The 21,940-nt window shown below is 39.9% G+C and overlaps 1 protein-coding gene across 1 annotated transcript in view; it reads left to right on the top strand.

Moving 5' to 3' along the window:
- Positions 1–18,423, top strand: part of rims4 (regulating synaptic membrane exocytosis 4) — an 86,214-nt gene extending 67,791 nt beyond the window's left edge. The window contains exons 3-6 of the mRNA XM_034165966.1: positions 1,152–1,264; positions 4,648–4,749; positions 8,004–8,143; positions 17,025–18,423. Of these exons, the coding sequence (XP_034021857.1) occupies positions 1,152–1,264; positions 4,648–4,749; positions 8,004–8,143; positions 17,025–17,243 (574 nt within the window). The 3' untranslated portion in view covers positions 17,244–18,423. The remainder of the gene's footprint in view (positions 1–1,151; positions 1,265–4,647; positions 4,750–8,003; positions 8,144–17,024) is intronic.
- Positions 18,424–21,940: the final 3,517 nt, after the last annotated feature.

Here is a 21,940-nt window from a genome sequence, read left to right as displayed (position 1 = left end):
TTACCACTGTCATCTGTGTGCTTGCTTTAGGGTTGGTAAGGTTAGACCTTACTTGTGTGAAGCGCCTTGAGGCAACTGTGTTGTGATTTGGTGCTATATAAGGGTGATTCTTAGACTACGGGCACTTATGTCCTTTGATCATATTGTATGAAAAACAGAAAAAAGGGGAAATTTCACACTTTTATAGTTATCTTTACAATGAAATTGTGTTAAGAAATTTGTTCTGGTAGTCTATGATGACTTTTTCACCTTTTTTCAGCATCATTATATGCAAATATTGCCGTTTTGTGCTTGTCCCACACCCAGACCTTTGATCTTCAATGATAAAAATGAATGGTAAAGAAACGTTTTTTCTAATGTTTTAAAATATCTCTGAATAAAATATCAGTAAAATAATCAAAACATAATTGGGGTATTCAATGTCATACAACTGTTGTGATTTTTTTTTTAAACAAAATGTAGTTGTCCCACACTATTGCTGTAATTTCCACCACAACACTGTAATGTCCCTTTAAACAGTTTGTATGAAAGATTGTTTGGGTAGTTTCTATGGAGATAAACAGTGGCATCAGTGCACATGTATATAGCGCCAAATCACAACAAACAGTTGCCCCAAGGCGCTTTATATTGTAAGGCAATGGTGTGGTGGAAATTACATTTACAAGGCCAATAGTGCCTGTAGTTAAAGAATCACCCATAAATGAAATCAATTGAAACTGAATTGAATTGAGTTATAGATGGACAGAGATATAATATATACTATCAATATAAAACAGGACAAAAAACAGGAATAAGTTTCCAGGGATTTTTCAAGTGCCCTTAAAATAAGTTTGAAATGCCCCATTGGAATCAAACTGCACATCTTCAGATGGTCTTATAGAGTGATCCAGGTTGAAGGGACAGAAGGAACACTGAATGTAATAAAGGCCTGAGACCACAGGGTATGACTACACTAACATATGGTATTTCAGCACATTGATGGAGTGGAAGATGCCCCTAAAGCTGGTAGGGCTTTCAATAGGGTTTTACAATAGCATCAATCTAGTGTGAAATTAAACTAATGCTAACAGATTCACGAGCTGCCCAGAGACTGAGCTCATCTTAAACAAAGACTCATCTGTTGGTGTCTGTCTGCGTCTCTGTCTCTGCAGTCTGAACTACAGCGGCATGTGTCTGGCATCAGATGCCCAGTTCAGTGACTTCCTGGACGGGATGGGACCTGCCCAGTTTGTGGGACGGCAGACGTTGGCAACGACATCCATGGGTGAGAGACGTCACAAAAACAAACAAACAACAAAACGCTGTCAACGGTTTAAGCCTTTTGTTGTTATTGGCAGTAAACATGAACTGAAAACCTGATCTAATAGCCAAAAAAACACCAAAACCTTGTATGTGAAAATAGGACAATGACTGGCAAAGTCTGGAACTTTCTGACTTCAACACTGGGATGGCTGGGCTTGTCTTACGCAATGCTATCAATAGGCTGGGTGCCTAGAGACGCCAAGAATAAACAACGGCCACACGGACTCTACGCAATCTTGAATTTGTGCAAGGTATAATTTACAATGCTAAGCTTCATCACAACCTGTGAAGTCCTCAGGATGTTATATTGGAATCCCTGTGAATAAATTCACTCTAATGTTATATTGGAATCCCTGTGAATAAATTCACTCTAATGTAACTGCAATTCCCCCAAATACAAATACGTAAAATATATTTTAGTGAGTATATTAAATTAATGAAGTATATAAAACCTCTCAAATAACAAAAGCTAATGATTTCAGTAGGTTTGTTTATTCATTGTATTTATGAAATGTGTTAATAAATAAATAAAAATACTTTATTATGAACACCACCAGTAAATTTGACTCTCATCTGTTGAATCATTGGCCTATTATAAAATACTGAGAAAGATGTGCCAAGTTCCTTTTAAATTTTATATATTTAATCCAGTTGCCGTTCATAATTGGTAATTCCTGTCATTGTGTTGCAACACTTTCATTATTTTCCCTTAAAGGTGTAGTACTTACAAAATATGTTATATATTTGGCTTTGTGCTAGCTTGTCATTAGGAGCGCCAACGTCAGAGCCTTGACAATGCAACTCACGTTAATGTGATCTGAGTGTCTCCACTGTGAGCCAAAGCATTGATAAAGTACTTACAAAATCCATACCTATATACATACATGCTAACATAAATACATACATGCTAACATTAGCATGACAACTTGCTAACAGGCTAATGTTAGCATGACCTGACCCTCCATTGTGAGGAATAGGATTTGTAATATGCCTAAAAAATACATACTTACACATCCTAACATAAATACATGGATGCTAACAGTGTGAAAACTTGCTATTAGCATGAAAACTAGTGAATGGGTTTACATTAGCATGAGCTGAGTGCCTCTGTTGTGAGCAATGGGATTTATAATGTGCTAAAAAAAGTTTGTTTTTATTAGAAAATTCTTATTGCAAATCTTCAGGTAATTTTACATGTTGCCTTAAAAATGACAATTATATATTTTTTGAATTTTTTTTTTTTGATGGATAGACTAACATACAGACAAATTTGTGACTTGGAGAATTTTGGCATAGATGAGGATTGAGAGACTCTGCCCCCGAGTGATCACATTTAGAGTCTAAAATACCCATGTTTTATTGAATAAATTGTGGGTGGGAGTCAACTTTTCACAAATTAGTTTCTAGATTCAGTTTTTAAGCCAATTTGTATCTTGCATATTGTGTGTTTTAATTTAATAATAATGACATTTATGTATTAAAAATAACTTCATATTCAAATATAGATTATATTTCACTGAATTTCTTTTGTCATTATTTGAAAGGACTTGTGTTGTCATTTGGCACTGCATACAAAATGGAGTTTTTTTTTTTTTAATGAAGTAGCAGAAATCCTTCTTATAAAATCTCAGATCAACATTTAATGGTTCCAATAGGAACATTTTCCAGTAAAACAAAAAGCAAAGTTAAAGCACTAAATGGTCAGACGGAGCTGAGATCATCTGCGGTCGGTAAAACGAGAACCTGGTAGACGGGAGCCGAGCTGCACCGTCAGGTTTTGTCATCATTGTCTGCGATTATTCATTTGTGGGCAGGCTGTGGTGCACAGTGCACGTTGTGCAGTAAGCAGGTCAGCATCCTCGCTGGCAGCCACACAGTGTCCTTGGCCCAACAACAGTGACATGAACTGGACCAGCTCTGGTCTGAACCTGCGCTCCTGTCCAGCAGAACCTAGAATAACTTTCTCATCTTAGGGACCATTTTGCTCAAACGATTATTAACAGGAAATGAGTAGGACTGGAACCTTTTGTCCATATGGAGCTGACGATGACATGATGTCTTCACTGTGGGAGTCACTTATTTGGCAAAATCACAGTGGCTCTGGCTTCACGGTGACCCAGTTTGAGCCCGTTCCTGTTCTGCTTACAGACCTGGAGTTACATCACGAGGGGTATTTTGTGTAAAACTTGTGCCAAATCGCGATGCAGATCAATAAAGTGTCGCCAAAGTACAGTTCTTGTTTTTAAACTAGCCACGTTAGCTTGCAGTGCTAACTCATTTGCAAATAAAAATGTAAATTTGTGCTCTTGGTTTTCCTCTTACAAATGACCGTCAATTATTTTGGGCACAATTTTGTTAAAGCCCTTTAGAAAATACAATTTTTGTTCCATTAGACAGCAAATATGATATTTAAAACCTATAGCCCTCTGGTCACAAGGTAACTGAACTGCATATCTATGGCAGTTAATAATAATAATGAGAATATCTGTTCAGCTATTTTAAGTTGGCAAACTGAAATTAAAGATGCAACTAAGATACTTTCACTCAGAGTTTTGGTTTTTACTCCACATGGATTCTGGTGCATCATGGGGGAAAGAACACTGGGTCCAGCTCACGTAAGGGCTTGATTGGTTGGGAATAGCAGGAAATTTATGAAACTGAGTGACGCAAATGTATCTCAGGTATCTGAGATACATGTACCAAAATAAGATTTCAAACTCTAAAATGTGTCTCAAAGGAAGCAGCATTTTGTTTGTGCTTGAGATTCAGGTCAACTTTGCCAGTGACAGTCCAAGTGTTGAGTTTAGTCAGTGCAATTAAAAACTAAAGCGTGTTCATGATCAGTCTTGAAGGAGAACTTGCTCCCTGATGAATAGGTATTGTAGAGGAACAGACACTGGAGTCCTCCCTCGTTCTACCCAGAAAAAGAAGGCCAAGCTCGGCCACCTCTGGACTCAGGTGAAAGAAATGTGTCCCAAATATCTCGGATGTCTGACAACGTGGTGTTGAGTAACTGTGTAAAACCCACCAATGTCCTTACACATTTAAAAACCCGCAGGGCCTCCTGCAAAGACAAGAAACCAGCACAAACCTGACTAGGAGACAGGCGGGTATTTACAGAAGTGGTCACATGACTTTGACTTATTCCTGATTGGCCAAACAGGTGCTACTGGACTGTGACCCATGTGAAAACTTTAATGTAGTAATGGATACTCATGAACTCACCCCCACAGCTGTGAGCTGGACCTGTGGATACCCCTAACCCGGGCCGACGTCTCCTGAGGGACATGTCCTGCTGTTACTGTAGTAACAGCTCGTCTTGCTCTTCTGTTTACACACCTGCAGGTGACGTCGAGATTGGCCTGTTGGAAAGGAACGGCGGCCTGGAGGTGGAGGTTGTCCAGGCCAGAGGACTCACCATAAAACCAGGTTCAAAGGGACCTCCAGGTAAGTCGTTGCAACTTCAGTGTCCCGATCCATAAGAAGGACATTTATTGTAGTTATGGTCCAAATAAAATAACCATCCAACACTTAAAAAAAAAAAAAAAGAAAAGAAATATGGATGTCACAGCAGAAAGTATAATTTTTATGTCCAAGGGCATAATAAAATCACTGGCGTTTATTTATTTGTCTCTTTCTGTGTGTTAGCAGGATTAGGTCAAAACTACTGCACGGAGTTTGACAAAATTTTCACCACAGATACATATTAGGCCATGGAAGAACTGGATCCGAATTCTGGATCAAGATTTGACTTTATATAGGCTTTGAAGGATTACGTCAAAACTACTTCACAAATTCTCTCCAAAGTTGTACCACAGATACATATACTCAACAGAAATATAAACACAACACTTTTGGTTTTGCTCCCATGTTGTATGAGATGAACTCAAAGATCTAAAACTTTTTCCACATACACAATAACTCACAAAAACTCTATTCGCATAGAGTTGATCAGGTTGTCAATTGTGGCCTGTGGAATGTTGGTCCACTCCTCTTCAATGGCTGTGCGAAGTTGCTGGATATTGGCAGGAACTGGTACTCGCTGTCGTATACGCCGGTCCAGAGCATCCCAAACATGCTCAATGGGTGACATGTCCGGTGAGTATGCCGGCCATGCAAGAACTGGGACATTTTCAGCTTCCAAGAATTGTGTACAGATCCTTGCAACATGGGGCTGTGCATTATCCTGCTGCAACATGAGGTGATGTTCTTGGATGTATGGCACAACAATGGGCCTCAGGATCTCGTCACGGTATCTCTGTGCATTCAAAATGCCATCAATAAAATGCACCTGTGTTCTTCGTCCATAACAGACGCCTGCCCATACCATAACCCCACTGCCACCATGGGCCACTCGATCCACAACATTGACATCAGAAAACCGCTCACCCACACGACGCCACACACGCTGTCTGCCATCTGCCCTGAACAGTGTGAACCGGGATTCATCCGTGAAGAGAACACCTCTCCAACGTGCCAAATGCCAGCAAATGTGAGCATTTGCCCACTCAAGTCGGTTACGACGACGAACTGGAGTCAGGTCGAGACCCCGAAGAGGACGACGAGCATGCAGATGAGCTTACCTGAGACGGTTTCTGACAGTTTGTGCAGAAATTCTTTGGTTATGCAAACCGATTGTTTCAGCAGCTGTCCGAGTGGCTGGTCTCAGACGATCTTGGAGGTGAACGTGCTGGATGTGGAGGCTGGTTGGATGTACTGCCAAATTCTCTGAAACGCCTTTGGAGACGGCTTATGGCAGAGAAATGAACATTCAATACACGAGCAACAGCTCTGGTTGACATTCCTGCTGTCAGCATGCCAATTGCACGCTCCCTCAAATCTTGCGACATCTGTGGCATTGTGCTGTGTGATAAAACTGCACCTTTCAGAGTGGCCTTTTATTGTGGACAGTCTTAAGGCACACCTGTGCACTAATCATGGTGTCTAATCAGCATCTTGGTATGGCACAGCTGTGAGGTGGGATGGATTATCTCAGCAAAGGAGAAGTGCTCACTATCACAGATTTAGACTGGTTTATGAACAATATTTGAGGGAAATGGTGATATTGTGTATGTGGAAAAAGTTTTAGATCTTTGAGTTCATCTCATACAAAATGGGAGCAAAACCAAAGTGTTGCGTTTATATTTTTGTTGAGTGTATTAGACCACAGAAGACTCCACTGAATTTTGGAGGAGATGCGGATGATTGGCGGACATCAGAAAACTCTGAATGCGCTTGTCTTTTTTTAGTCACAACTAAAATCTTGCTCAAAATTTCTGTACAGGATTTCATCTTTAATCTTGTAAAATAATATATAAATACAAACACAAATAAAATACCTGATATTTGTGTTTTTTACAGTGTCATGCAGCACACAAACAATAATCTATTCTGATGTGTTTTTTTTTTCCAAACTAAGCAGTGTGACAGTGAACTTACCATGACTGGTTTCCTTTTAATTAATAATGCATAAAATCAAGATGATTGATAATTAATAAGTCAGTTAATTCTTTAGTTTAGACATCTGTTGGAAAACAGCATAAAATACTTTAATTCCAGATCCAAAGACAGGCCTTCAGATCTGTTTTATTGTAATCATTATTGTCAAATAGTTCTAAAACAAATCATTTTCTGTCTGACATTAGATCATTTAACAAACAACAGCAGCACAATAATTATATGAATATACAACTAAAAAAAATTCATCATCTGAAAGCAAAGATTAGGTCCCTTTACATTTTGTGGACATATTTAAGGACAAATCATCTTTTTTAATTTTACTTTTTTTCTCAAAAATGTGTCTGTGCTGAAGTGCAAAATGTCACGAGGAGGATTTCATTAATTAAAGAAGGTTTTAATGAAGCAGCTGTGAAAGAGAGATGTCTTTTTGGCATTTTCCACAATCATTTATTTTGAAAAATCACTGTCATTTTTATTAATATGGATTTGAGAGACTATTTTGAGACTATTTTTGGTGCAGTGTTTAAAACAGCAACAAGTCTTACATGAATCAATCAATCAAATTTACATGCCTGTAAACCTTCTTTATTGACTGAGGTTACTAATAAGCTTTGTGTCCTGATAACACGTCCATCCTTCACTGTGCACACAGGAAGTCATTTGTGTGCAAAGCATGGACACATTTGTTTTTTGTTGTTGTTTACAAGAACAATAAATGCTGTCACTGTGGAGCTCTGTCCAAGGTTCTGAAACACACCGCATCCACTTTGAAACTGTGTGTTTAAGTTATTTACAACCACAAATCAGGCAAAATTGGGACGGTGCAGAAAATGCAATAAACTGACTTCTGTTTCCTGACTGACAGTTTGAACCTTAAGATATTAATTTTTTTCCTGGTAAACATTCTATTTTTGATCCATCCGTTCCTGCATTTAAGGCGATAGTTTGCAAAAAGGCCACTCACAAAGGCTATTCAGTGATAAAGCTCGTTCGTCCACCTTTTCTCAATGAATTGTGACTTTTTTTTACTTTTTTCCCTTCGCTCAGGAATTGTTGTGTGCCGTGTGACTGGGCCATAAAAAACATACTACAGGGAAAAAAAGCAGGGCAATAATTGACATTTATTCATCTGGGGTTGGATGATAACACCTGAAATCCCAGCTGGGTGATCCTCGGAAACTCTTCCACTTTCTTATTCCACTGAGATTTAAGGTTTGACTTTGTCTCTTTCTGCGTTCCAGCGGCCTATATCAAAGTTTACCTCCTGGAGAACGGAGTCTGTGTGGCCAAGAAGAAGACCAAGTCAGTGAGGAAGTCTCTGGATCCTCTTTACAACCAGGTCCTGGTCTTCTCTGAAAGTCCACAGGGCAAAGTGGTGCAGGTAGGATGTAGACACACAAACACACACACACTACACAATTATTCATCATATTTTCATCATCATCATAACATGAGAATGCACAAATGAACACATGGCAGAAGACTGCTGAAAGCCGGTCTCCCACTGTACATTATTGGCACAAGACTGTGTATGTTTTTGGCTAAATCAAACAATTTGACACACAATAGGAGCATTAGAATGTGTGTAATCAGTGCTTAATAGTGGTGTTGTGGAACCACAACAGCACTGTGGTGGTGTGGTGTTTTTTAAAAAATGACCTTAAAAAATGGCTCAGAAACAATCAAACCTGTCAACACAGGTGAGATGTACTGTATATAATTTAATGTTTTGTATTTATTGTAATTATTGTTTGTTGTTGTGTGTCTGAGGACTACAGATGGAAAGTAGCTTTTAGCTAAATCTGGCATATTACACTATGTCATGAAAATGTACGTATTCATTCATGAGCATAGTCCTCATCAAATAAACAATAAAAAAACAACAACAACAACAAAAAAACAAAGCGACCAATCATGAAGATTTTGAAAATGGACAATAAAAAGGAATCATGATATTGGGACACATCATGAACCACAAAAGTGAATAACTGGATATAATTTGTGCTGATAAGAGGGGTAATATGCATCTTTTACAGACGGCTTTGGTTTTTCTTTAGTGCATCTTGAAGTAATGCATTTGAATGTGAATTTGTGTGCTCAGTTATTTTTGATGCATCTTACAATTAAAGGCTGAAATTAAAATACAGTGCAGATTATTTTCTGTTTTGGAGCAGAGCGAGCACACTGACCCAAGTGGGCAGCAATCACGCACAGCAGTGTGCAGTAGCTGTGCTCTGGGCGAGTGGGGGGAGATTTGTTGTGTGGGCCGCTGAAGAGGAGGTACTGCTGGCCCACCACCACAAGATGGCGCCCTGCTTGAAGTGCGGGCTTCAAGCACGAGAGGGCGTCGGAGCGACCGGGAGTGACACTCATCATCCATACCAGCTGTCACTCATCCACTACACATCACCACCACCATAAAGGCCGGACTGCAACTCCACCTCCCCGCCGAGAAATCAGCTACCATTCATGTCTGCTGACTTAAAACTGAATAATAGTCTGAACTCTTTTGCAGCCGTTTTCCTGTGGTGTTTGCCTTATCTGTGGGATTGGCGTTTGGTGTGATCAGCGACGGCTTCGCTTCACACCCCAACCAGATAAGTGGTTAGACAGGAGCTGCACGAGTGTGTGATTGGAGGTGGAGGTGCTCCCTCCTAACTAAACACTGACTGTGGGATTACTGAGTGTGCGAACTCACACTCATCAGTACTGTCTCTGTTTCTCTGCCAGCAGTACCGGATCTGACTGCTGAAGACAGTGGCCACCTGGGGGGCAGGACTTGGCGGCTTCGGTGTTCTTCAGATCCGTTGGTGGTGGAAGCTGTGTGGGATCCGGCTCTTCTCTCGCCAGACGTCTTCCATCTTCGAGCCTGCCCACACGTCACCTTGTGTATAATTGACATTCCACCATATTTTTATTGTCTGTACTTCGTTGTGCGATTCACAACATTAAATTGTTACTTTTTGGCTTATCCATTGTCCGTTCATTAACGCCCCCTGTTGTGGGTCCGTGTCATGACACTTTCACAAGATTAGCACGATGCAGTGAGACACATTACATCTGCTCTTTTCTTTTCTTCTCTCCCTCTTGCCTCCATACATTTGACACTTTCCATCCTTTTCTACTTGCTATAAATGTTCTTTTCTCCCCATTCTCTACATTCATTTCTATTCTCTTACTTCTGTTTCCTGTTTTTGATTTCTTTTCTATTCCTTCTCAATTTTTTGATCTTGCTTCCTTCCTTCCTTCTTTATTTTCTTTCCTTCTTCTGTTTTACCCCCTCCTTTTCTTTCTGTCCTTCCTTCCTTTCCTCAGTGACCAGCAGAAGCTGCAGGCTGTTTTTTCAGCGTTGGGTTCCGGGACTGTGCTGCTCCCTCTGTATAATTAGCCACTAATTGCCTCCCTCTTGATTATCTGCTTTCTGTGTTAGTGTCCAAAGCCTTTCAAACTCATTCATGCTGGATAATAAAAATGCCTGAATTCAGCAGCACCTTTCAATTAGTCACTTCCTGATTTCGTGAAGAGCTGCTGAAATTCTCATTAACGACTCATTCAAAAAAAAAAAAAAAAAAAAAAAAAACCTTCTTGGAGTCCAAAACCAGCAATGGGTATCAACATTTACCAAAATGCCAAATCAAGCACATTCTGCTTTAAAAGTGTGAAAAAGATTTTTTCCTCACATGAGCATCATGTCAGGAAGAAACTATGAGACAGTTAAAGCTGGAGAGATATGACAGCAGATCTCAAATCACAGTGCCAGATTACTGATCTCAAATCACAATCACAGATTATTAATCTGAAATTACATTGTTAAATTATTCATTTCAAATCACCATGTGTTGCAGTTTTTACAAAGTTAAGATGAACCCCATTTTAGGATAAGGTGCCAGAAACAAAGGTGATTTTATTTTGTTCCCCAAATCCAACCAGAAATCCAAAACAGTCTTAAATTTGAACCTGTCCTGATCATCACAAAGATCCACAGAGCACATGAAAGCAAGGTCCAAAAACCAAAATGTCACATAACCAGACATGGCATACTCACGGAGGAGACCATAACAAGCGAGCAAAGACGAGACCAAAACAAATCAAATCAAATCAATTTGTTGTGAAAAGTGTAGGAACACGGACCCACAACAGGGGGCGCAAATGAACAGACAATGAAATAAGACAAAAATATAACAATTTAATGTTGTGAATGTGCACAACAGAGCAACAGACAACACAATTGAGATCAACAGTCAAATTAGTCACAGTGATTTGTGAACAGGCTCGAGGATAGAAGACGCCCGTCCAGAAAAGAGCCGGATCCCACACGCCTTCCACTCCACCGGATCTGAAGCAACCCTGGAGCCACCAAGCGCTGGGTCCCCAGGTGGCCACTGCCTCCGGCTGTCAGATCGGGTACTGCTGGCAGGAAGAACAGACAGGTGATGGTGGGTGTGTGAACACCCAGCAAACAGTTCAGTATAAAGGTGGAAAGCACCTCCACCTCTCAATCACAATGTTTACGTGCAGATCCTGTTGGCAACGTACGTAGCCTCCAACCGAGGAGCGGAGTACACCAACTCCCCACACACGACTACTCAGTACAAAACAGGAACGTCTGCAAAAAATACTTGTACACACAGAAGTAAGGATGTCACTAATGTGATACTTTAGGCTGAGCGGTTTACCTGTTCGGTAAACGATTTCTCGGCAGTGAGGTGAAGATGCTGCCCGGCTGTTATGGAGGTGTGGATGATGATGATGAGTGACAGCTGGCGTTGTTGATGAGTGACAGCTGCCACTCCCGGTTGCTCCGGCGCCCTCTCGTGCCTGAAGGCCGCACTTCAGGCAGGACGCCCTCTGGTGGTGGGCCAGCAGTACCTCCTCTTCAGCGGCCCACACAACACAATTTTATTTATATAGCGCCAAATCACAGACAGAAGCATTCACACATTGGAGACATGACACAACACAGACAAGCGGACAGAAGAAAATCCAAACTCAAAACCCCAACCAGAAGGGGCGCTGGGTGGAGCCGCCACAGTGTCAGATTATTGCTGTCAAATCACTGTGTCAGATTACTGATGTCAAATCAAAGTCTCAGATTATTAATCTCGACTCACAACCACATATTATCAATCTGAAATCACAGTCTCAAATCATGGTTGATGTGGTTTTAAAAACAGGCCATTCTGCTTTTACACTTCATGCATTTTACTCCATCACATGCTTTAATGCAAAGGTGGATCCTTGTGTCGGTTCCCCATCAGAATGGGGGGGATCACTAAAGTCCCTTGGGCAAGATCCTTAAAGTACTCCCAGTGTGCAGTCGAACACCTTACACAGCAGCAAGATGACTCTGTGTGTGTGTGTGTGTGAGAGAGAGAGAGATTACACAGTGAATGTGAGGCATCATTGTAAAGCACTTTGGAAAAGGACTATATAAATGCGTTTCATTTGCTTTTATTTCAGTGTTATTTTATGCATCATCTCATCATGGCACTGGAGCACTGCTAAATTAAAAAAAAAACAGATGTCTGAATTCTGGAGTTTTATATCCATAAAAATCTACCTGAAGGTCATCTCCATCAACCATATCATCGTGAAGTTATGCTTGTTTTATTGTGAGTAGATCATTTTAGGCTGTTAGAGCCCCAAATCTATTAAGACTAATAGGTCTGAAGAAATTTGAGATTAAGATGTAAACAAGGGCAATACTGATGCTAACCTGTGCTGTCAAACCCAACTCGTAACATCTGCAAGGTCTTACCAAGATGTCACCTCCAGTAGTAACCCTACGGCCACATTAGCTATAAGCGATGGACAGTGATGGTGCCAGGAAATTTTTGTTGGGGGTGGGAGGGCTGTTGTAAAAGTTGGAGGGTCTCCACAAAATGTCGTCGAAATGAACAATATAAGTAAGTAAGTAAACTTTATTTATATAGCACTTTTCACAGACCAGGGTCACAAAGTGCTTCACATGATAAAATCAATAAATACAAACATTTAAAAGAAGATCAAGCTAAAATACATTTTTAAAAAGGTGAGTCTTAAGTTGCTTTTTAAAAGCATCGAGAGAGTCTATGTAATATGTAGTATATGTATGTATCAATATGTAGTTAATTGGTTTATAAATACCAAGGTATATGTTTTAGTCACCCGTGCTCCTCTAAAATGTATCAATGCACACACACATGGCTTAGAATGATTGCAAGTTCAGTAAACTTGCACATAGGTATACAAACTGAATTCATTGAAATGGTGCTCAAGACAATGCATGGAATCAACCTTACGCAAATCGTCTATATCAAAGATTTATTGCCTATTTAACACCGAGGTCATAACCATTCAATAAAAGTAAGTAATAGATATAGCCAGAGAAACTTAGTTGTAAACAATATACAAAAAAAGTGATTCTTTATGAAGTTTGTATACAATCTATCCCAAATATCCTTTGATTTGTACACGAGCTTTGATCAACAAACACAAATTTCTGATTTGTAACTTGTGTGTGGGTTTTTACAAATAGATGTTTATTTGCAAAACTGAAAATTCTGTTTGTGAAGGGTGATTCAGCATTGGTGGATCACCGAACACACACATTCATCAATTTGATCAGCTATGCAATACTGAGACATTCTCAGCACAAAACTGCAGTTGAGATCCACAAATATGTCAGTCGCTGTTCACATTATTGGCAGAATTATTGTTGGTGGCTTGGCTCATTATTGGAGGGGCGTAAGCCCCCCCAAGCCCCCCCTTGGCGCCGCCACTGGCAATGAAGGTAAAGAAACAACTTGCTGTTCATGTTCAATCACAGCGGATGTTTTGCAATAACAAGAGACAACGGTCAGTACGTCATCAGTTAGGCAGGACCAAAATAGACCAGAGATCCATTTTGACTGTGTGACGTAGTTTCCTGCTCCCTCAAACACAATAAACCAAGATGGCAGAAAATGCTGTGCAACAGATCATTTCTGCATAAATCTAATATGTTTGGCATTTTTCTCATATATTTTGTAAAAGATGAGAATAAATAAACACTTCAAAATCTAAAAATGCTGTTTGTGTAACCAGATAACACCTCTGAAGTGATTTACAAGACATCTTATGGAGGTGCTAGCATGCTAACTAGCTATACAGGAACATCACTGGGGAAGACGTTGGACTGAAACAAATCTAGCAAGCTTTGGTTCCGTTAAGCAGTCAAGCATGAAGGAAAAACTGACAGTGTCACGTTTTCCTGTCCATTATAATCCATCGTTTAAACTTCGTGCACATTAACGGAGGTAACCATGCCCCCAGGAGCGCCCATCAATTGGGAGAACCCAGCTGCTTGTTGCCCTCATTTGTAGCTAATCTGATTGTAGGATAAGTCTCACCGCGATCCAGGGGGTGCTTTTGGTGTTATTGCACACAGTTTTCAGAGGCACTGCCCTCTGGTGGCCACAATGAGAACTGAAGGTTGCCCACTAGCTATCTTATTCACAGTCATAAGGTGGTGATCTTTAATACACAACATCTTTGTTGGGAGGTCACGTATTGTCCCGACGTTTGTCTGATTTGGGTTTATAGATCACCTATGAAATTTGTTAAGTTCACTTTCATGTCCACAGACATGATGATGATGACATGACCTTTGCCCTCCAGTCAGCTGGAAGTTAGTGACACAAAGAGTTTTGTAAGCTAAAGTCCAGATGCGAACGTCCTTGTTCATTTACTTTATCTGCAATAAATAAACGGTGTGTTTGCTGAATTTGGAGGGCAGGAGGTCGGTGAGTTTTCAAGGTTGCAGGTTTGAATCTTTGTGTCAAGTTGAAAAACATTGAGAACAGCTCGAGGTGCTGCTGCTCCTGTCAATGCACAATTAGTCACTCAACGCCCTCCTTCGTAATTAATCAGCTGTCTCCTTTCCTTCGCTCGCATTCTCTCCTTCTAGTTATTTTGTGCTCTCACACCAATTTCAACATCGTAAAATATTTCCATCCATCCATCCATCCGGTGTGTATTTCACAATAAAGAGTTTGGCCTGTGTACAGGAAATGAAGTGTGTCAATGATCCTCTCGTTGACAAATGTGTAAGTAGCAGACAATCACTCAGTACTCGAGTCTTTAAGAAAAAAGTCACCTTGAGTGTTGGAACCATTGCAGCACGACGTTGATTGAGGGCATATAGCTGGAATAATTTTTTCCTTACTTAAAAGAAAACAGATCCATTCTAGGCTCGAGTCTCCCATGTGTCTTCTGACAAGCTGTAGCTGAAACTTTATGCCGTGTTTAAAAAAAAACAAAACAATCCTTCTCTGCTCTCCTGTGAAGCTGCATAACTGGTGATGCAGAGAGAGTTTTACTGTGAACACTGTCTCCACGCACAGAAGCCTGTAACTCCTTCAAACTTGTCGGGGTGTCTTGGTGGCTTCCTTCACTCATCTTCTTCTTGCATTATTGGTTATACAGATTTACCACAAAGTACCACACTGACAGTTTCTGATTATTTATATTAAAAAGAATTCCTAGTTTGTCCAAACAGTTATGGCCTTTGGAAACTGCAGGACTGTGTATAACATGGGCGTATCTAGATTCAGGAGTGTTGGGCGGGGGGGGGGGGGGGGGGGGGGGGTAGGTGGTTGTAACTTTGTTGGGCCAAAATGTAAACAAACAAACAAAAACGCCATGAGGCAACTGTCGTGAGATGGCGCTATATAAATTAATAACATTTAATTGAAATTGTTATGGTTACGGGCCTGGACGGAACAGGACCGTTTCAGGCAATGGACCCAAATGCAGGGAGCTGGACACGGGAAGGAGTACAAAGAAAAATATATTTCTTTATAAACAACATATAAAAGGTGTTGTGCTGGGGTGACTGCAGTATGGAGAGATGGCCCGCATCCTGGCGGTGAAAATAGGCAGCTGCAGTATCCCAAACCAGTCTTAAAGGAGAATGATTACTAAGATTCAAGGACCAGGACCAGGTGGAACGCTCACCTCCGAAACCAGGAAATATGGGGAATAAAGACACACAGGGTGAGTGAATGCACTCATAACGCTGGAGCCTCAAAACAGTCACAGTTCACAAAAGGCTTAATACAGGTTGCTTTAGAGATGAGGAAATAAAGTTCTCTTCTTAAGAAATAAGGTTTACTGTTCAGAAATTGTTCATAGTTCATAAATTGTATCCAGATGTCATGTGCTGCGCATTGTGACGCATCTCCAATTAAGCAGTACTTGATACAGTTGGGCTCTTAATTGTTCGATATCAGAGTTCATGCAGTTCTTAGGAAGAGTTCTTGGAACAGTCCTTTATCATAGCACAGTCATAAACAGGAACGAGTGAGAACAGGATCCCACTAAGACGAGGGAACTCAACTGGCGTGTAGCATGGTCGCAATCTCAGTAGAGAGCTGAGTAGTTCCAGAGTGACATGAGTGTGAAGGTAGCCAGGAACCAGGAGCCATGGCAGCATGGAAGCTGCGCAGGAATAGTCTGGAACACCAGGCAAGACAGTTCGCTCTAATACGGGAATTAGAGGGGAGGCCAGGATACCTGAAGATTAATTGTTGGAAGCTCTGGCATCTTAAGGACACAGCAGGAAGACGCGGTCAAGGTCACAGAGAGGTAATCAGGCTGGGTCCTCCTGGTAGCGGTCTGGATCATGGATCGTGGCTCTGGAAGAACCTGGAAGTTCTGCAAGAGTCTGGCAATGCTAACAAGTATCTGGCAACTACTGAACAGAAAGTCAGGGTTTAAATAATCTGTAACACATGACACTGGTTAAAAGAGAGTTAAAACCAGGATCCGGGGGAAATCCTGACGCGCTGTCTGGGAACAAAGCCCTGGACGTTTTTGGTTGCATCAGTTGCACAGTAGCTTGGTAGTGACCCATTCCCACATGTTATCACACCTTTTGATCATTGGCTGAAGGGTCGTAGGGTGCTTGCAACCCCCTCTAGGTCTGTCACTCTACAAAAATGGCTGTAATTCCTAATTAATGCAAATTTTTTGTTAAAATCCTTCAACTAAAACAAAGTCAACACTACAAGAACATCTTGATTGCTTCATTTCAACTTCATTATGACTGAGGACAGACGCAAAGCTACAAAAAAGTGTCTCTGAGCCCAAATATGACCGGACCCGAATGTATTTATTCACTTACAGCATTTTCGGGGTACGTCTACACTTTCTACAAGACCAGCAATAAACTGCATTTGTGATACCCAGAATGCTCGAGTTTCTCCATGTCAATTTTTGTACCTGGCAACTTTTCTCCATAGGTGATCGTTTGGGGAAACTATGGACGGATGGACCGTAAATGCTTCATGGGCGTCGCTCGAATCCTGCTGGAGGAGTTGGACCTCAGCACGATGGTGATTGGCTGGTACAAGCTCTTCCCTACCTCCTCCATGGTGGACCCAACAATGGCGCCGCTCATCCGGCACTCATCTCAGATGTCTCTGGAGAGCACCATTGGACCCTGTTGTGAGCGATCCTAAAACTCTCGGCTGCGAGACTTCTGGAAAAACTATTTTCATGCCTCAGTGCTGACATGTTGTTGTAGACCTGGTAGTCCTGCATCTTGGAGCAGGTAAGTGTTCTTGAAGAATACTTCAAATACAGGTGTGCTCCATCCACTGAGGTTGACTGGGAAACGGCCGCTCACTGATTGGCTGTTGTATCACCCAAAAAGTACGCTGCAGTATTTTTTATACCATTTCCTGAGACTCGTGGGAAACATTTGGTTTGTTGCTACGCTGACACTTGGTGGACTCACAGGAAAATCTCTCGTAAGATCTCTGATGAGAAAACAAAACAACAACAAAAAAAACATTCTTAATGAGACTACTTCAAAGGAGGGCTTGTTTGTTAAACCTGATCAGACCTGCTGGGACCACAGTCCACATTTCAGCTTCACAGGCTGTGTTCGATTCTCATCGCCACCGCCGCTTGTTGTATTTTCACGTCCTCACTTCGGGGCAAAACAGCCCAAGTGTTTCCTGTCCATCCACGAGTCTGTACAGAGAGTGAGGCTGCACTCAGATTGAAAAACAAACAATGTGCTTAATTTGCAAGAACAGGATGGGGACAAAGGGACAACGGTGCCAATGAACACAGCAGGGCATCCCGATGATGATGGAAAGAAGTTTAGTTATTTTATTCAATGAAAATCTTGGTTTGAAACAATGTCTTGAGCTGTTTTTGCTTGTTGCATTGCTCATTTGGCCATTTGGTCTCTTTCATTCTTTTTCTGGTATCTGAGTAGAGAAGACCTGACATGAATGACCAAAACTCCTTATGGAAAGATCTAGATGAGTGGTTCTCTGTATGACCTCTGGGCCTCAGAGCACAGTTGGTTTTCTGTTCGAACAGCTAGTTACTAGCAGTTAATTATGTCTGCCTCCAGCATAGATGGTCAAAGTCCTTGTTTCAACAAAAAATAGCACCCGACAAATCCTGCAGTGGTTTTTGAAAGCCGAGTCCACACATATGCAGGTATTTTTGAAAATAAAGTAGATATTCATATGTAGCGCAGCTATGTTAGGGATTATGTTTGAAAGTTTCTCCACTGGTTTGTATAATGATTTGACGCCATAGCCCAACATATTAATAGAATTTTGCATTATTAATACGGCTATGTAAAGATAGCCACTGCTGTTTGAAAACAGGGATTAAAAACAAACAAAAATCTCTCTACATATGAAAATGATGCAAAACATGTTGTAAAGTGCTGTCAAGACCACACCATAGCCATAGGTGCCAATGTTGCATTCACATGTTGGCTGTAGGTGGCAGAATGAGAAAAGATGGAGAGTGAAGGATGACTTATTTAAGTGCAGAGAGTCACTGTGTTTTAAATCAGGTAAATGTGAATAATTTGTGTTACATTACAGAGGAAAAAACTTATCTCTAATTAAGAAAAAGTTAACATTTTAAGCTAGCAACGGAGCCACAGCGTCCTCTTTTAATATGTTGTGTAAAATGCTAAAATTTGGTTGTATCTTTCATTGAAGAATATTATTGTCAGTGCTGTTAACAATAAACAATGACCCCATGTCGGCATTTCTGACGCTCCACATGACTAATTTTGCTGTGACAACTGGTGTGGTTTTTAACCACAACATGTGAATGCAGCATTTAGCCATGCCAGCTTTTTTTTTAAAAAGACAAAAATTCCGTTTTCCATTCATGTTATTTTAGAGCAAACAGTGAAACCAGTGTTTTTCAGAATCTTCTCCTTACTGGAATTTTGCAAAAGCTTTTTTCAGTGACCTAAAATGGAGTATTTTGTGAAGATGAAAGGCCAAAATGCATTAAAAAAAAGCTGCGTTTTCCAAAATAACTGTGTATGTGTGGGTGTCACATGATGGAGCGCCTAATTTCCTCTCATGCCTGTGTTGAATTTTTAATACATCAATTGTTCAACAAACAGGAAATTTGGCAACAATGAAAAATGGATCACAAAGATGAAAAAATTGTTCTCATGTAACTCATCTCTTTAAGATAGGATGAAAGAAAGTAAAGCCACTAGAACTAAAAGTATGTTGTGACCTTAAGCAGGTACCAGAACTACTTAGGAATTAAAGTTTCCATGAAGTGGGACTTTATGTCAACACAGTCACACAGCACATCACATGTCATGAAGATTGTTATTTTAGAGCAAGTTAAATCTATAATTACTGGAGCCACTAAAACAATTTTTATTTTATAAAAGATGTTTATTTTTTATTTGTTTTATGTGGCACAATATTCAAAGATCATTAACAATAAAACATAAAACATCTTATCAGATGTTTGTAATCTGAAGACGTGGAAAAAACTGCATGTTTTAAACTAGGCAAAATTGAAAATATTCTGGGATTAAATAGTTATATGCTGATGATAGCTTGGTTTATGATGCTTTTATTCTGCCTCACAGACATTTTAAAGAGCTTTAATGTGTTAGGCTTTTAATTTGGCAATATAAGAGCTCATATAGTTATGAAGTATTCTTACAAACCAGTCTGAATTCTTTAAACTAAAAATGTTTTAAATTGCCTTTAATTTGATAATCCTGTTTCACCTGAAAGGATGTAAATGGATTTCACACCAACAACAGATTTAAAACTGCCAACATTTTATAGACTAAATTAACAGTTCAGAATAAAAAGAAATGTTGGATTAATAGATATGAAAATTGTTAGGTTGTGCCAATTCCTATCAGCAAGTGTCTTGTCATTTGACAAATTAGGTTTGACGGCAGCACAGGAACAAAACAGCAGCATTCAGGCTGCACCGAAAAGTGTAGCATTCTAGCATTCTACAGAGTGCGATTAGCCAGAGAGGAAGGATGGAAGCAGGAAATGTATAATTTGTGTGGGCTGACGTCACCTTTAACTTATTATTATGAATAAATAGGATTTAAAGGGAACACACGCACACTACAGGTGACTATAGTTCAATAAGTGTTTTTATTTGGGCACTTTGAGTCACTTTTATGTGTAAATACTCTGGCTGTTTGTGTCTTTTTTAGTAAGCCAAAGTTAATCTGTAATGACTTAGCTGATTAATTCAGAGGGACGATGACATATCTTTGCTAGTTACTGTAAGATCATAGCATTAGCTGGTAGCATCTGCATGACTAATGAAAACTATTTAATTAGCAAACAACTTGATAAGACTCATCATGAGCCATACCTTACACAGATGGATGTTGAGACTAGTCCTGGGTGGTAACCTGAGCTTAACAGTGCGTCATATTCATATGTCATACAGTTGCATACAACTTACAAGTGCTAATTTTCAGATAGAAGCACTACGGAATGCTGGGCGTGGCCCTGTGACAGTGGGCCCTTATAAATGTTTACAATTTTATAAACTACAATAAATTCCAAAATCCTTGTACATGTTTCCACATGTTTCTGAAAAGCATCTCTTTAATGTTACTAAATATTCTCTTTTTTTTTTTTGAAAATTGTTATTAGAACTTTTCATTGGTAAGCAAAATTAATCTAATGTTGGTCTTCTTGCAAGTTTATTAGCAGTTGACAAACCTGCTAGCGAATTACCGCCGTCAAGTGTACAGGAGTGTGTACAAGTAGACGGACAAAGCAACAAACAGTATGAATACTGTGTAAAGCACTAGAAATACTTACATTGTAAGTAAAAGTCCTGCATTAAAAATTGTTCTCAAGTTAGTGCACAAATGGCTTGAGCATTAAAATATAAAGTATCAAACCTAAGAACCAGGTAGCATAAGTTACCAGCTTGTAAAAGTCAGAATTTTAGAACAAACTGAGGCCAGAAATTTAACATGATTAAACTAATACTGGATGTAACCAGTAACAGTAGACGAGTAACAGTAGAACAAGCGACAAACCTATATAAACGGCCTGTCACAAGAATAATTAGAATAAATCAAACACCACGATATGCTGTAAAACCAGCAGAAATAAAAAAAATAAATAAATAAATGATGTGATACAAGTTTGTGGTCATACCGCCCAGCACTAGTTGAGATTCATCATCAATTGAACATTTAATAATGTGTAGCAGTTTAGATTATTATTTTTATTTATTTTTTATAATGATGATTCAAACAATAACAGAGATATGTAACAAAAACATAAACAAGAAAAGTAAATCCATACAAACAAGAAAAAATTAAATATTGTTGGTCTTCAAAAAAAAAAAAAAAGAAAAAAAGAAAAAAAAAATCTTTTCAGCCTTGTAAATTTTCTAAAATAACACATTTGTCCGAAGTGAATAAAACCAACCACTTCAGAGTAATCGTATTCTGAAAAACAGTAGCAGTGTTGCAGGGATAAAAGCTGTTTGTATCACCAAACATTCAATAAAGCAATAATTAAATAGAACATTGACTTTCACCTCAGATTCATCAAGCTCTGACAGCAACACGTGGTGGCATAGGTTTTGTACAGATCATTTTTGAAACAACCAATTTTTTTTATTTCACCAGGTTGGTCCCATACATTGAGATCAAGATCTCTTTTACAAGGGAGACCTGAACAATTTAAAGTCTCCAATCCACCTGCATGTCTTTAGATGTGGGAGGAAGCCAGAGCACCTGGAGGAAACCCATGCAAACACGGGGAGAACATGCAAACTCCACACAGAAAGGCCACAGGTGGGAATCGATCCCATGACCTTCTTGCTGTGAGGCAGCAGCGCTAACCACTAAGTCACTGTGCTGCCA

Source organism: Thalassophryne amazonica, chromosome 3 (genome assembly GCF_902500255.1).
Source record: "Thalassophryne amazonica chromosome 3, fThaAma1.1, whole genome shotgun sequence".
Taxonomy (NCBI): Eukaryota; Metazoa; Chordata; class Actinopteri; order Batrachoidiformes; family Batrachoididae; genus Thalassophryne; species Thalassophryne amazonica.
The sequence above is the reverse complement of the archived record's forward strand: the minus strand, read 5'-3'. Positions and strand labels throughout refer to the sequence as shown.